Source organism: Cydia fagiglandana, chromosome 21 (assembly GCF_963556715.1).
Source record: "Cydia fagiglandana chromosome 21, ilCydFagi1.1, whole genome shotgun sequence".
Lineage (NCBI taxonomy): Eukaryota > Metazoa > Arthropoda > Insecta > Lepidoptera > Tortricidae > Cydia > Cydia fagiglandana.
Window position 1 is genome coordinate 3,123,097 of NC_085952.1, and position 14,095 is coordinate 3,137,191.

At 39.7% G+C, this 14,095-nt stretch overlaps 1 protein-coding gene across 1 annotated transcript; it reads right to left on the reverse strand.

The window, feature by feature from the left end:
* Positions 1–14,095, reverse strand: LOC134675013 (nucleolar protein 56). Its single transcript, XM_063533161.1, has 8 exons — positions 14,009–14,095; positions 13,734–13,938; positions 11,994–12,161; positions 8,984–9,182; positions 7,171–7,434; positions 4,754–4,908; positions 3,603–3,773; positions 1–2,096 (listed from the first exon to the last, which is right to left on the reverse strand). The coding sequence occupies exons 1-8, from the start codon at positions 14,009–14,011 to the stop codon at positions 1,885–1,887; spliced, it is 1,377 nt and encodes a 458-aa protein (XP_063389231.1). The 5' UTR covers positions 14,012–14,095; the 3' UTR covers positions 1–1,884.

Consider the following 14,095-nt stretch of genomic DNA (forward strand, 5'->3'; position numbering starts at 1 on the left):
GTTCGTCTTTTAGCATTAGAAAACAGGTGAACAATCTTGACATGTCTTTTAATTGAAAAACACGTTTTAAAAATAATTCACGGCAAATATGTAACAATAAAATTATGAATCTAATACGATCATTTATATTCTTCTGCTGTGTTAATTAATAGTTACTGATTTTTAAGAACAGTTTTTCATTTAAAAGACATGTCAAGATCGCTTACCTTCTTTCTAATGCTAAAAAAAAACGACGAACTATACATCACCAAATAATTACTACTGTCGTAAATCATATCATCATCATCATCATCATCACAGGCCTTTCCGTCTATTGCAGACGATTTATACATTGCTGTGCAGACACCGGGTTTGGTGACTGTGGAGGCCGATGCGTGAGCGGCATGACCTCCCACATTTTTGGCAGAGAAAGCTCATGCCATCCGAGGTTCCAGTCCCGGTTTACTTTCTGCGACACCTTCTGCTATCTAAAGCATTAAACCAGGCTTGGTCGCATAGCCTTCTCCCCTCCACAACACGCTTGCGCCATCCATCACGGTCTTCAGCTAAGGCTTCCCAGGCATGGTGGTCGATTTTAAATGCAGACATGTCTCGCTTGACACAGTCTTTAAAGCGCAGCATCGGTCTTCCCATCGGTCTTCAAGAAGTCTAATTTAACTACGTCCGATATTTAAAAAGTCAGAACCCCTATAGTTCGTTTTTTTAGCATTAGAAAGAAGTTGAAAGAAGGTAAGCGATCTTGACATGTCATTTAATTGAAAAACGCTTTTTTAAAATCAATAACTATTATGAAAGCAGAAGAATATAAATGATCATATTAGATTCATAATTGTTACATATTTGCGGTAACTCATTTTTAAAATGTGTTATTCAATTAAAAGACACATCAAGATTGTTTACCTTATTTCTAATGCAAAAAAATGAACTATAGTGTAAATTTCATTCGATAGCGTGACGAGCGTTCGCGTTTGGCCCAAACGGTTTGGGTTATGTCTATTTTTGTACGGGATTTTGAACAGCGCGCCAAGCAGGACGTTTTGGAAACTCAAAATCCCATACAAAATGACACTTAACGCAAACGCGTACGTCACGTCACGCTATCGAATGAAATTTACACTGGGGGTACAGTCAGCCAAAGACTACATAGTAATTTTGCCTGCTAGAAGTAATGCATACATCTGTCGGCGGCCGATCGTAAGATCAGGCAGATCATGAAATTCCTAGACATCGTGAAACGTGAAAATCATTTCGTTCCCTGAAACGACGGAGCCCCGCTTACCCTCGTGGCGTCAGTGGCACGGCAAATAGATGCGCCGTTTGGCGTTCAATAGGTTAATATGACTACCGTCAAAACGTTACCGAGAAACTTTACAATCGGCATTATTTCACAATCGGCCGCCGACATATCCAAGCCACTAATCCTCATCCATAGGCTCCTCCTTCTTCTTCTTCTTCTTTTTCTTCTTCTTGGCGCTGGCCTCCAGCTCCTGGGTCGCGTTCAGGGCCTCCTCCATGGCCTCCTTCATCACTTCTATGTTCTTCTTGGGAATGTCGCCCGTCTCGTAGAATTTGAGCCGGTCTTCGACTTGCTGGCGCAGCTTTTATAGTAATTTTGCCTGTTATCAGGCCGATCGTAAACTTCCTCTGTAAAGTCTTTGACAATTTCAATATGGCGGTTTGTTTACATAGTTAGCAAGTTCCATAGAATGACACTTTACGATAGGTTCTTGAGGTTGCTTCAGATGCCCGGAGGGCAAACTGTCCATAAATCCGTCGTCTTAGGGAACGAGACAATGATTTTCACGATTCACGATATGTCTAGGAATTTCATGATATGACTGATTTCACGATCGGCCTGATTTCACAATCGGCCTATCCGAAGCACTAATCCTCATCCATAGGCTCTTCCTTCTTCTTCTTCTTCTTTTTCTTCTTCTTGGCGCTGGCCTCCAGCTCCTGGGTCGCGTTCAGGGCTTCCTCCATGGCCTCCTTCATCACTTCTATGTTCTTCTTGGGAATGTCGCCCGTCTCGTAGAATTTGAGCCGGTCCTCGACTTGCTGACGCAGCTTTTCGCCGAAGACTGTTGTTTGGGATTCTGTGAAAGAAAATAGTAGTTAAAATAGGTACCTAAATTAAATTTAAAAACTTAGTACCAAGGTGCGAAACTCCTGACTTCGGTCAAACTCGGCTCCGCTCGGCTCAGCATTGCTCCGAGCAATTATTAGGGTTGGCACCACTTGACTTCCTTTTACGTGCACGACCACAGATAAGATAATCACTTGATTTTTGACAACCCTAAATAGCCGAAAGGGATAGTGCCATATATTGGAAAGGGACAGCATGATTCGACCCTGAACCGCTGTCAAACTTCGTTTTTGTATGAAGTTTCCTTTCTGTACGGTAGTACTATTAATTATTCTGTGGTAACATTCAAATTACATAAATATTTAGTGATATAAACTCGCCTAACGTGGTATATTCTTGCGTAATGGTACGGAACCCTTCGTGCGCGAGTCCGACTCGCACTTGGCCGGTTTTTAACATCTCTAACAAGTTTAGAAAATTTCAAGTCAAGCAAATAATTATATCAGATCAAAAACCGGCTTAATATCATTTTCAGGGTGGAATGACCCATGATGGAACCATGTGCAAAAAAAAATTGTAGCAACATGATATCTTATTCTCAGTCCAAACAGAACTGCGAATTAATTGTAATGCATATATTGTAGCACATCTGTTATTACCGCAAACAGATAGGACTGCATAGCGATAGATCAAAGTGTGCACGTTATAGATGTTATATGTATGTATAGTCGGTCAAACAAATTTGTCAGTAGTGTTCTACTGAAATTAAATTTTCTATAGGACGATAACTCTTCGCGTCTACATTTTTTAAATTTGCCGCGTTTGTCTACTGACGGAAATGGCTTGACAAGTTATATTTGGGACAAAATTATTTTCGTTGTCTTGTTTCTGTCCACTCACTTATACGCTTCTACATTTGTCTTTTATCAATTAAATAAAAAAAAGTTGAGTGCTATAGCATGTCTGTTTAGCTGCAGATTATAATTCTCTTGACCGAAATTATAAACTAAATTTCACCCTATACAAAGAACTCCACTCCGTCACATTTTTCAAGATCGTCATAGCAAGACATATTCGTAAGTTTCCGTGGAAATACGATGCAAATAAAATTATGCAGTACATTTGTATTTGCAGCAGTAACAGAACATAGCAGAGAACTTACCAGAGAAGCAATCGATTCTCGACCCGATGGAGCACTTATTGGCCAAATAACGACTGATGCGACCCTTATTCTTGAGTCCCGCGCGTCCGATGAAGGTCGAGTGGTACAATAGACCTCTAGGAGTATTTAAGGTCTTTAAAGCTCTGACTATAAGTAATAATCTTAAATTAAACTTACCAGAGAAGCAATCGATTCTCGACGCGATGGAGCACTTATTAGCCAAATAACGGCTGATGCGACCCTTATTCTTGAGTCCCGCGCGTCCGATGAAGGTCGAGTGGTACAATAGACCTCTAGGAGTATTTAAGGTCTTTAAAGCTCTGACTATAAGTAATAATCTTAAATTAAACTTACCAGAGAAGCAATCGATTCTCGACGCGATGGAGCACTTATTAGCCAAATAACGGCTGATGCGACCCTTATTCTTGAGTCCCGCGCGTCCGATGAAGGTCGAGTGGTACAGGAGACCGTATTTGGGGGTGTTTGATCGGGTCTTTAGAGCTCTGAATAGCGCCTTTTCAGCACCTGAGGACAAAAATAATAAGCTTATAATAATTCAATACAAGTCTTTATTTTTAACTATAATATATTTCTATTTTTATATTTCTCATAATTCTCATAATTTATATACATATTTCTCAAAAGCTTGTAACTTGTAATACAAGCGGATGCCACTTTTTGACAGCTTTTGTTAGAAAGGGACTTCCACTTGTATTACATTACAAGTTACAATCTTTTGAGAAACAGGCCACAGGGGTCAACTAACTTTTGAAGAGCCAAAACCCACAGTCAAAATTATCTGTCAAAACCTACTACCTACTACAATACCTACTTCTTTTTGCTGAATAAATGTTGAAATTGAAGTCAAATTGACTTGTTTAATGTCTACATTGGGTTTTTATGTCCTTGTTGCAAAATTTATAATTGTAGCGATACTTAGGTGCACACAAATTTATCAAAAAAAACTTGCGTGTGTTTTAGTAAAGCAATAATGTGCCCACTTTGAATATTTGTGACTAGAATCATTGTTAGATTTAAAGCCACTGCGTTGGGTAGTGGGACTGAGTTATATTTCAACCATTAAACTCTTCATAGTTAATCCAGAGAACGAAACGGAAGAGCGCTGGTGGCCTAGCGGTAAGAGCGTGCGTTCAATCAGGAGGTCGCTGGTTCAAACCCCGGCTCGTACTGAGTTTTTCGGAACTTATATACAAAATATCATTTGATATTTACCATTCGCTTTTCGGTGAAGGAAAACACCGTGAGGAAACCGAACTAATCCTAATAAAGCCTTTCCCCTCTGGGTTGGAAGGTCAGATGGCAGTCGCTTTCGTAAAAACTAGTGCCTACGCCAATTCTTGGGATTAGTTGTCAAGCGGACCCCAGGCTCCCATGAGCCGTGGCAAAATGCCAGGATAACGCGAGGAAGAAGCTAATCCAGAGAGCCTTGGAGATGAGATCGCACTGACTTGGTCGCATATTAAAGTGGTATAGGTATAACTTACCAAGGATTTGCAGTGTGGAAGCGGGGTACTTGGCGAGGCTGGTCAGAGAACCAGCCTTGGATATTAGGCGGGCCCCAACTTGGTCGCCTATCAGAGTGGTAAGGTTCGGCGCCACCGAGTTCATCTTCGTGTGGAGGTACTCTGCTATTTGTTTTCTGTGGTAAAAAAATTATATTTACGTTAAATTTTATATGGATTGACTTAGTAGCTAAGGCCCACTTGCACTATACCAATAACCCGGGGTTAAGCGGTTAAACCGTTAACTTGTACTGGTAACCAAGGTAACTCCAGGCGTAACCCGTTAACCTCGGGTTAGTAGAATGGTGCAAGTGGGCCTAAGAAACAAACGGGTCAGTAACATCTTTACTGGACCCAAATTATTCTTGTAGCGATACTTAGGTGCACACAGACTTACTGATGAAACCTGCGTGTGTTTTAGTAAAGCAATAATGTGCCCACTTTGAATATATGTGACTAGAACCATTGTCAGATTTAAAGCCACTGCGTTGGGTAGTGGGACGCAAGTTTTGAAGTGAAAACTTCTTTAGCGGCGCTGAGCACTTTTTGAGGTGGGGAAAAAATGATAAACTCGAGTTAGCGTAACGGGCTGACGTCATGTGTGACGGACAATGTTATTCACCAAAGAACTTTAGTCATAACGTAACATAATCAGGTCAATTATTTAAAACTGGACTTTTATATTAAGCAATAAAGCTCAATATTCTAATCTTGTACAGGCTGAAATACGAGGATCTCATAGTTACATTCTACTTTATATCACTCCAATATAATTCAATAAAGCTACATCTTGATGAAATCGCTAATAAAAGTGAACTCTAGTACTGGTGAATAAAACTCAAAATATCATGATGAATAAATATTTAGATGCGAGGTCTGCAGGATAACTTTACAATTTCTATTCGAATTTTAAACAATTAACGCTACAAATTTAAGCTCACTGGCCAGCAATTTCGAAACTAAAGTTTCTCAATTGAAAGGAGGATGGGTCAATTATACATAGTGCTGCAGACATTTTGGACTAGTCATTGAGTTTTCACTTCTGTCGGCACTCCCAGAGTGCAACCCGTTGTTTTTAGTGTTCCGTACAAAACTTTGTTTTTAAATTAAGTGTATACAAGTCTCTCTGTTTTAAACTCTATCTAATATAAGGTTCCAAGGGCTTCAGAGAAAGAGATCAGAATAGTACATTACAATACCAGTGCGAAAAGTAGGAGATTCGCAACGAGTGGTGATAAATTAAAAGACAACAGAAGGGAGTGTTTTAAATCGACACGAGTTGCGAATTACCTTTTCGCACGTGCATAGTACAACGTTTTACAGTACATATGGCCCTTTAAATTTTCGACATATGCACGTAGCACGTATAATGCTAGTTACCTAGGCTGGCTTTACTAGGTCAACCCATCACGCAAAATAGGCCTGTAGGTCATAATATGACGTCTAGTTGCGGAAACTAAGCCCGCGAGAACCAGAAACGGAAAAAGGTACCTTATGGCGGCCGGCGCTTACGTTGCATAACGCCGCAATAATATTGGAGCGGCGTTAATAATAGCGTAAGCGCCAACCCCCATACGGTACCTTTACCCATGGGACGTCACATATAGTGCTAGTTACCACACTAGGGTGGTAAATTAGCACCATACGTACTGTAAAGAAACTTGTGGTCCTGATATTTAAACCAATAAAATTTTGTATGGAGATTTAAGACTGGTAGAGAATGCCGTGTAGCATTAAGTCCACCTTTTGTCACTGTATATTTTTTACTGTGCAATAAAGTAAAAAAAAAGTTTAAATATTTTATGCATGATGACAGATAGGCCGAAATAGCCACTAGCTGGCATCCCCAGCCCAGGGTAGTCGAGGCAGAGGCAGACCGGGAAAGAGATGGCGGGACGACCTGGATGCATTCCAGCGGGATTGGCGGGATCTTGCTCAGCACAGGGAGGATTGGAAACGGAGAGGGGAGGCCTTTGCCCAGCAGTGGGACACACACAGGCTAATAAAAAAATATATACCGGGTGTGGCCTGTAACACGAGCAAATAATTAAAACATAGAATGTACTCCTCAAACGGTGACACTTTTGTTCAACAACTTTTAAAAATTATGAAGTATTTAGACTCCCTATTTTTCATACAAAATAAATATCATATTCAATGGACGCCATCCCTACGCCATATTATTGTGATTGACGTTGCTTGTCACGCCTTAAACATAACAAAATTCGCAATACATTGCGTCCTAGAATAAACTTTAAAGTGTATTAAAAATCAAACCACTAGTTATTTTTAAAAGTCACTGAACAAATGTTGATCAGTATGAGGAGTACAGCCTACAGTTAAATTTTCTGCTCATAATACAGGCCACACTCGGTATAAGCCATTTTACAAACACAAACCTGTAATCACTAAGCTTCACAACCCGCTCAGCGAACATCTGTATATTAATCAGGTCCACCGGAGATATGTCCATGCCCATGGACATCTTCGAAGCGTCCAGGATGGCCTGGGCCTTCTCCGAGTCGCCCAGGATCTCGGTGAGGGGCTCCAGCGACTCTTCAGAGAGGGACTTGCGATCCTTGATGTATTCAGCGCACTTGGTGTAGAGATAGTTCTCGGGGACGATGCTGACAAGCTCCGGGAAGTGGTAGGAGTACCACTCTCTATAGAAAGAAAATTGTGTAAAATTTTAGAATTTGACTTTAAAAATTATTTTTCTCAAAAATGGACGGCAAAGTCGACTTTGCCGTCTAAAAAATAGGTCGCGAAGCGCGTAGTTTATGGTCAGTCAAAAATTAAAAAGTTGAAAACATTGCAGTCCCGATTTTGGGACTGCAATGTTGCATACAAATTCCATTATTTGTCGAGTTCCAAACTTTTTAAAAGTTGAAATGACCATATCAAATGAAGGCACAGGCCTATTAAACAGCCAAACAGATGATTAGTACCGCGACTATTTAGATGTCTCAAATAGGTTGGCGTATACTTGGCAGAAAAATACTTCTATTTTTTTATTAAAAAAATAAAAAGGCGGCAAGGGCTTTTTTCTGTCAAAATATATATGCAAGAACGTTGCTTTTGTAAAATGTTTCTATGATATTTATATTTCTTGCACCATTTTTGAGAAAAGCACTATATATGACTCGGCTGGAAGGCTACTTGCTGGCTTCGGATTCAATTAAACGGACTCCCAAGGTCGTCCGTTTAAAACGAATCCTCAACCTGCAAGTAGCTACTTCCGAGCCTCGACAATAATGTACTATTAAAATTGTTTACATGTAAAGTGTAATCCTTACTTGTCCTATCATGTAAACAAACACATCTCAAAGACATTATCACACTTTTCTCTCGAATTACACAATAATCATCACTTAACATCTGACATTACGATGTCTAGATTGTCTATGAATCGTATTGTTGGAAAGACACTTTGACGTTACGTTTGTTTACATGATAAGACACGTAAGGATGTTTCACTTTAGGTAACATTAGGTTTATAAAAAAATTAAAGGTACCTGGCGCAAAGTGGTAATAGATGAAAGAAGACGCTTTGGCTATTTCCAAAAATTAGAACAGTGCACAGCATAAAAGGACTTTGTCATCATCTCTATCGTTCTAACCCAGGCATATAAATGAAAAATCCAAAATTTGCCACTGCATTTGAACCTAGAGTGTAGGAAATAGAGTTGATTTTGCGCTGTTTCAAGATTTAAAAAAACAAAGCAAAAGCGACTCTGTTCCAATTGAATACGATTTAAATTTCATCGAACTGAAAAAGTACTATAGGTAGGACCTCGGGTCTTAGGAGGCTACGAAAATTCAATGTACTTGTAATTAAAGTGCCTACCTGATTCTCATGGAGAATGTATTGACATCCTTGTCTAACTGATCCAACAGCGCTATAGACTGTATAATCATGTTATCCACTCGATGAACGTTGAACTTGACACGGGCCCTGGAGTAAGAGTGCCCGAGACCGAGCTGCGCTACGCTGCATGCCTTGAGACTTAGTCCTGATGAGAAGATTTACCTGATCCTCATGGAGAATGTATTGACATCCTTGTCCAACTGATCCAACAGCGCTATAGACTGTATAATCATGTTATCCACTCGATGCACGTTGAACTTGACACGGGCCCTGGAGTAAGAGTGCCCGAGACCGAGCTGCGCTACGCTGCATGCCTTGAGACTAGCCCTGATGAGAATATTTACCTGATCCTCATGGAGAATGTATTGACATCCTTGTCTAACTGATCCAACAGCGCTATAGACTGTATAATCATGTTATCCACTCGATGGACATTGAACTTGACACGGGCCCTGGAGTAAGAGTGCCCGAGACCGAGCTGCGCTACGCTGCATGCCTTGAGAGTCAGCCCCTTGATGAGTGCGTGGAAGTGGTGGCGAATGCCTGAGGAATTCATGTTTTTTATAAAAACTGTTGAAGTAGGCAGGCAATCAGGCACTTTATATGGTTAGATTCAAGTCACTAGAAGCACAGAATAAATAATAGTACTACCGTACAAGAATAAGAATATTTATTAAATACAGGGTGGTCCAGAAGTCCGTTAACATTTGAATTTGCCGCTGTGTCAGTTTTGGCGGACGGAGGGGAGTGCGGGATATGTCAAATGAAAGAGCAGCCATTAGGAATTTAGTACGATGGCGTCCTTTACCGGAGAACAACGTGCGTTTTGTGTCCGCGAGTATTACCGAACCCACGATTCTGCAACTGTGGCCAAGAGAAAATTTTGCAATAATTACAATGTACGCAATAATAATTTTGCCCCATCTGTTCAAACCATTAAAAAATGGGTTCAGAAGTTCGAAAGGACGGGTTCGACATTAAATATGCCTAGATCCGGCCGGCCAAGAACGTCGCGTGACCCTGAAACCGTAGAGCGTGTTCGAGCGTCAGTTCAAGGTCATCCTGATCTCTCAACTCGGAAGCGTTCTACAGTCTTAGACTTATCCAAATCGACTTTAAACAGAATTTTGCACCATGATCTACACCTGCATCCGTATAAAATACAAATTATACAGGAATTGAAGCCTGATGATTCTGAGAAAAGGCTCGCCTTTGCTGATGAAATGCTTAGGAGGTTTCGGGAGTATAACAACATATTCTTCTCAGATGAGGCACATTTTCACCTTAATGGCCACGTCAACAAGCAAAACTGCAGGTACTGGAGTGACAGTAACCCGCAACTAAAGCATCAAAGGCCATTACACTCGCCCAAGGTAACTGTGTGGGCAGCAATTTCTGCCACGGGAATAATTGATCCCTATTTTTATGAAGATTGTCGACAACGTCCCATAACTGTAAATACAGTGCGTTATGTTGAAATGCTGCAAAAATTGTTTGCTCCTGCACTGCAAAACTTTAAGGGCTTCAACAAGCGGACTTGGTTTCAGCAAGATGGTGCAACTTGTCACACCTCTAATGATGCTCTTGCCGCCGTCCGGGAATTGTTTGGAGAAAAAGTGATCTCTAAAAGAGGTAACATAAATTGGCCACCACGAAGCCCAGACTTATCCCCAATGGATTTTTATCTATGGGGATATCTCAAAAGTAAAGTTTATATCAGCAACCCGAGTACCATAGAAGAAATAAAAGAAAATATTCGCTACGAAATGCAAGCAATTACTCAGAACACTTTGCGGGCAGTGATGAAAAATTTCCAATCTAGATTGATTGAATGCCAGGACAGGAAAGGGTTGCATTTAGATAGCGTTATTTTTAAAAAGTAAAACCCCAATCTGTGTACTTTCATAGTAAATAAACGTTTTTATACTATCCACATGTTTTATTATTCAAAACGACTTCTCAAATGTTAACGGACTTCTGGCCCACCCTGTATTTTATTGATAATAACTGGGAACACAGTACATGCACAGGAGGTGTCTGGTAAGCCCCAAACTAGGCTGAGCCTGTACAGAAAGGACACTTCCTACAAAACCAAAGTTTCACAGTGGTTCAGGGACGAATCATGCTATACTTTCTGATGTATCGCACTATCCCTTTCGGCTATTTAGGGTTGTCAAAATTCAAGTCATTATCTAATCTGTGGCCGTGCACGCTCGGAGCAATGCTGAGCCGAACGGAGCCGAGTTTATCCGAAATCAGGAGTGTCCCCACTGCTAAAAGCCCTAATGATCTGTTTCACAGCTCTTTTTACCAATAGTATTGGTTGTAATCTCCACTGCACTGGATTGTATGGAATGATGGACTGAACTGACGCCAGAATTAGCGTGTAACCGATGTCTTAGATGTGTTGTTGTAGCCCATAAATGTAGCGATACTTAGGTGCACACAGACTTACTGAGAAAACCTGCGTGTGTTTTAGTAAAGCAATAATGTGCCCACTTTAAAAATATGTGACTAGAATCACTGTTAGATTTAAAGCCACTGCGTTGGGTAGTGGGACAAACTTCAATTATTACAATAAAAGCTTTATTCTTTTCATAATGGAAAGGGAAACTGTTTTTCGGGTTCTGTACCTGAAAAGGAAAAAACGGAACCCTTATAGGATCACTCGTGCGTCTGTCTGTCTGTCTGTCCGTCTGTCACAGCCTATTTTCTCTGAAAATACTAGACCACTTAAGTTGAAATTTGGTACACATATGTAAGTTTGTGACCCAAAGACGGACACGTAACATAAACAGTTTAAAATTCATTTGTTTATGTTATGGGGGGGTAAATGAGAAAATTTAAAAAAAAATAAGGTTTTAAAACTATATCGTGTCACATGTGTGTGTAGCTGTGTACATATCAAATGAAAGAGGTCATTGTGAGAATTTCTAATACATTTTATTTATAATTTTAGAATAAACAGCTTAGGAGTAATTCAAAAAAATAGGCAAAAAATAACCATTCCCCCCTTTATCTCCGAAACTACTGGGTCTAAAATTTTGAAAAAAGTACATAAAATAGGTCTTTACCTATAGATGACAGGAAAACCTTTTAGAAATGTACAGTCAAGCGTGAGTCAGACTAAATTACTTTTTAAAACTAAAATCTAGTTCTGTTGGCGATGTAAAAATTTATACATAAACTACTATTTGCCTCTTGATTTGTCACTCTTTTGCACCACCAGGATATTTGCAGGGTTGTTCCGGATGGAGTAACATCGCTCCGCCCCCTCTGCCTCCCTATTTGCCCTTTGACTAAATAAATAAAATTAAATATAGTATGAACTGGACACACAAGAGTTGTTCTCACCTCGCAGTATTTCCGGAACGGCCCCAACGTGGGAGCACTGAATCTCCAGAGCCTCGCTGATGGCAGCACCAAGCTTGGGATCCGCCACACCGAGAGTGCATTTTCCGCGCTTCTTACGCTTCGGTAAAGCACCCTCCAGAAACAGGTTCAAATCCTCGGGTATGATACCTGGTAACGAGATTTTGATAGAGTATAATGACTCAAACTCGCAGCGGGCCCGAACTGGAGAAGAGTGGGCCACGACAGACCCCAATGGAGAGAGCTAGAGGAGGCTTTTGCCAAGCGGCACACTGAGCTTACAGACTTAGAGAGAATAAAAGGGCTTAATAGATATCTATCTAGATTATGACTTAAAACCTTGTACTTTAGCTGTGCATTTGAAAACTGTATATAAGTATTTTGCAATATTTATAAAAAAGTTCTCCTTGAAGTAAATGGTGGTCCATGAAGAAGATCCTCGAAACTTACATTGAAAATTGTAAAATAATTATTGATTGAAAATTAAACTATTGAATCATTGATTAATTTTTTTTTTTTACAAATTATGGGTTTTTACAGTTACTAGTGTACTCATAATGTAAACTCAAGTCAGTGAAAGTGTTTATTTGGAGGTTTACTAAATATGGTAATAAAACCTAGAACATAATAAATTTAAAATAACTTATTTGGCTGCGGCTGACCAGGCCCAGATTCTCAAGCGCCGCAAATACTCCAACTTAGTTAATGACTACGAGTTTGTGGCGCTCGCAGTAGAGACTTTTGGTCCCTGGTCAGCCGATATGAAGGCATTTGTGGGGGCTTTGTCTGCGCGGCTGATCGAGGCCACGGGGGACCGTAGGGCTGGTGCGTACCTCTCTCAGCGTATCGCCCTAGCGGTACAGAGAGGTAACGCCGCCAGTGTAATGGGGTCCATGCCGCAGGCTGACATGTTGGATGGGGTGTTCTTTTTATGAGCGGGGGGGGTTTTATGTTTAAGTTAATTATTAAGTATTTGTGTATTTAATTTTAGTTGTAATGATATAATAATATAGTTTAGATTGTTATTTGTAAGTTATATATATGTTATTAGTTTTAATTTTTAATTTAATTTTTATGGATTTTAATTTTAATGTATTATAAGTTTAATTGATTAATAAATGAATAAAGAGAAAAAATAACTTATTTTACTACTAAAACCATAAATAATTTAGATACTCATACCTAAAATTATTGATTTAAGAATTGATTTCCAAGGCCTAAGCTATAAAGAATATTTTTACTTGATTTATTTTCTAACTAATTTGTGCTTCACTGACAGAGAAATGTAAACTTGTAGCGATACTTAGGTGCACACAGACTTACTGAAGAAACCTGCGTGTGTTTTAGTAAAGCAATAATGTGCCCACTTTGAATATATGTGACTAGAATCATTGTCAGATTTAAAGCCACTGCGTTGGGTAGTGGGACTCAATAACGTAATACAAAATTTTTAGACCTTCAATTTCAGTATAAAAATTGGTAAAGTAACTATGAAATAATATGCTTTGGAGGCAACTATGAAATTATTGTAGGCATTGCAATATACCTTTATACTTAAAACACGTGGTGTTTACCAAAGTTAAAACAACTGTAATAAATAAACATTATGGAGTTTCATTAGTATACATAATAATACAGTCAATAAAAAGTGGTAGGTACGTAATCAAATAAAACCTCATGTGGTTATCAAAATGCATCTAAAATTACAAAATGTCGGCTAACCTTCAGACACGGCGTTGATATTTTCCAAGGCGGTGATAGCTGACTTGAAGGGCTGGAATGCGATGAGTGTGACCACAGAGTTGAACCGCTGCAGATCAGTCACAGACTCCTCGACTTGCGGCAGAAATGCTGCCAGCTCCTCGAACTCTGCCACTTGGAAGAGGGCGAAGCCCGCACTATGTTCATAAAGAACATATAACTTACTCTGCAACAAGTTACATATTATTTAACATGTCATGGACGACACGTATACAATAAAGGAATATATCACACACCATTTTTGTTTATGTTCAATAATTCACCACATTTTCTCTAATAAAATAAAAACACGCGTTAAATCAACGCCGTATTGCGCGATAACG